General features: G+C 32.9%; 1 protein-coding gene across 1 annotated transcript; it reads left to right on the top strand.

Annotated features, from left to right (window-relative positions):
* Window positions 1–2,095: 2,095 nt before the first annotated feature.
* LOC110687460 lies at window positions 2,096–2,719 on the top strand. Its single transcript, XM_021864148.1, has one exon. The coding sequence runs from the start codon at window positions 2,096–2,098 to the stop codon at window positions 2,717–2,719; it is 624 nt and encodes a 207-aa protein (XP_021719840.1).
* The last annotated feature ends 256 nt before the right edge of the window (window positions 2,720–2,975 follow it).

Below are 2,975 nucleotides of genomic sequence, written 5' to 3'. Positions count from 1 at the left end.
AGGGAGAATGTCTAATATTATTGTTCTATTGAAAATACAAGCTAAGAAGACAAATTGAAGTCGTCAAGCTGGGCTGCTGGGGCCACTACACACAACCGACCTCTAAAAAAAGACTTCATCAACATCATTAGGAAAATACTTAATTATTGGCTACTTAATTAGTTATCCTTCATCATAATTATTTATTTTAAAAAATCAAATATCTTATTTATTCATCAAATCAAAATCTCTTACCAGATGCATGCATGGAATTGAATTGAGATGATTTGGTTTAGATGAGGTGGGCGATGTAGAAAATAATTTGCATATGTGGAAATGTGGCAACATTACAAGCAAAACATATTTCCAAATTATATTTATATATTTATTCAAAATTTAATAATAAGATTATACTCCAATCGGTGTTATTAATATTTATAATTATCTCATTTAGGTCTTAGGTAAGGTCTTTATATCATTTTTAATAGCGTGTTTTGTGTGTCTAGCCTATAACATAAGCCGAATAACCCATGTAATATTGATCGAGTAACCCATGTTACATTGACCAAATAACTATTATAACACTAATGAAGTAACCCTTATAATAACTAGCCACACGATGTGGCCAACCACATATAAAAGTTTTTACATTTCTAAATACTGCATATTATTATCTTATCACCTAATAAATAGTCGGAAAAAGGAAACATTATATTATGATATGATACCATACGCCACAATTATTAAAGATTAGCATCTTGAATAAAGACTATTTGGATAATGGAATTTGATTGTTTCAAATTATTCAAAGCATAAGAGTTGACCTTAGGTAGACTTTTGACCACTCTATTGCAATCCCTTTCTATATATGCTAATACTATGAGAGGAACCGCACCTTCTACTTTAATTTTTTCACCTCATCCTATTTTTTCTACACCAAATTTTAACTGAAAACATCTCTTGAATATCCATTAGCATCTTTTTGTGAACAATTATTTTTAGCAACAAGCGTTGTCCTAAGTAACTCATTATTTGGTCTTCCAAAGAGTTTTTCAAATGGCACTTTCCCCTAAATTGTGAGAAATTACAGCAAATAAACATGTTATCTTCCATGAATTATGCAGGTGGAGTAGTCCAAAGTTCCAAACCCTTAAGTTCGTCCGAATTGAGTTTTTACTTCTTCTGCTCCTTAAAAATAACTCCATCTCTACTTATATTTTTTTATGTATAAAAAAAATTCCTAACAAAATAAAAGAATGATTTCGAAGAAGAATAAAATGTGAATAAACTTGGTAATCTATACTTAGTATTTAAAAACACAAACCACACACTACTCATATGCCCATGTCACCACAAATCATTCATATGCCACATACCACCTTCTTTATCAAAAAAAAGTTCATGTCTTTATGCATTCTGTAACTTGCAAATTTAAGGAAATTAAGTATTTCAACTACACCAAAATAAAGTCGTAGTCTTTTCATCTCCTAAACTTAAAATAAAGTAATAGTAAATAAAAAATAAAAAAAGTTGAGCTAATTAGTCCACATTATATAAACATATATATAAAGTACAATAAAACAATGTTGACTCATATAACACAAATAAGCAACACATTACAAGAAAAATATTCTAAGTAATAACCCGTGCATGGAACCGGTCAGAAGGCTAGTTCTATATTCTATAGGTTAACCTTTTTCCGAGCAAGCCACCCTTAATGTTTGTCCAAAAATAATTAAAATGCTTAATTCCTTGCTTTTTCCAAGCAATTGATATTTAGTGGAATCTTTCAATATTAAAAGTAAGAAAAGTTGTAACGTTTTGTCAATGATATAGCATCCCACACACGCAAGAAAAGCATTTCCCCTCAGCAAAACCAATTTAAAAATAAAATAAATTAACACCCCACCATTTCTTGAGGTATCCACTTCCCTCTCAACCACCCTTTTTAACTTAAAACTTGATCAACATATATAAAACAAATAAAAACATAAAGATTAGAAAAAAAGAGTCTCTTTCTTCCACGCCTCAAACTAACAAATTTCTCTCGTGTAAAAATCTAAGATGACCAAAACTTCATACATACCTTAACTGATCTTAGAAAGGAGCCACTCTAATGGCTAGCTGGGCCGGGGCGACGCCGAAGAACCAACAGATGTTTAATGTAAAAGGGTTTGATGAGAATGAGTTGATGATGGGTTTTATGTTGTCACAAAAACCAGGAAATGATCTTATTCAAAACTGTGATCTGCCACCCCCTACAAAAGTCTTTTCAGGGTTACCTGACAATGTAACAGTAATTAGTCCTATGAACAGAAAAAAAGTGCAGACTTTTGTGGGTGATCATGATCATGGGGATGAATTTGATGTTGGGGATAGAAAAATGGGGCTTCTGAAGGCACTGAGGCTGTCTCAGACACGAGCACGCGAAGCAGAAGCTAAGTATGCCGCGATTACTAAGGAAAGAGATGCGCTTGCCTGTGCTGTCGTGCAAGATTCGATGCAGATTTTTGCTTACAGACAGTTTGTGAAGTTGCTTGAATTTCAAGTAACTCAGCTTCAGCAACAGCAAAAACAACAGCAGCAGCAAGTCATCTGTGATCATGGGAAGCGAAAACAGGGCGATGAAGGTGGTGATGGAAGTGGAAGTAATGGGTTGACATTATTGATAACTATGGCTTTCTGTTTGGGTATTGCTGGGGTTGGAATTGCAGTTGGTTGCAAATATTTTTACTCTTAGGTTTACTTTTTGTTTTTGGAAACTAACTTGGGTTTATATTTCTGATTTCTGATGGGTTGTAAAGTTGTAATTGGTTTAAATTATAATAGTAACCTATGAAATTCCTCTTTTCTGCAAGTATGAACTCAAATTTGAGAGTAAATTCTATGGTACAGGCTTTTTCTTTTTAACTTTCTGCTTCAATGTGCCAAAATCTGATATTCTGCTAGTTCAGACTCCAGAATTTCTTGGCATTAGGTATTATAAGGCAACATTG

The sequence above is a fragment of the Chenopodium quinoa genome, unplaced genomic scaffold, assembly GCF_001683475.1.
Source record: "Chenopodium quinoa cultivar QQ74 unplaced genomic scaffold, ASM168347v1, whole genome shotgun sequence".
NCBI classification, from domain to species: domain Eukaryota; kingdom Viridiplantae; phylum Streptophyta; class Magnoliopsida; order Caryophyllales; family Amaranthaceae; genus Chenopodium; species Chenopodium quinoa.
Note: the sequence above shows the minus strand (reverse complement) of the source record. Positions and strands in the feature narration are given on the sequence as shown.

Bases quoted from the DNA above. Each gene is read 5' to 3' on its own strand.
- LOC110687460 (XM_021864148.1), top strand. From the start codon at position 2,096: ATGGCTAGCTGGGCCGGGGCGACGCCGAAGAACCAACAGATGTTTAAT.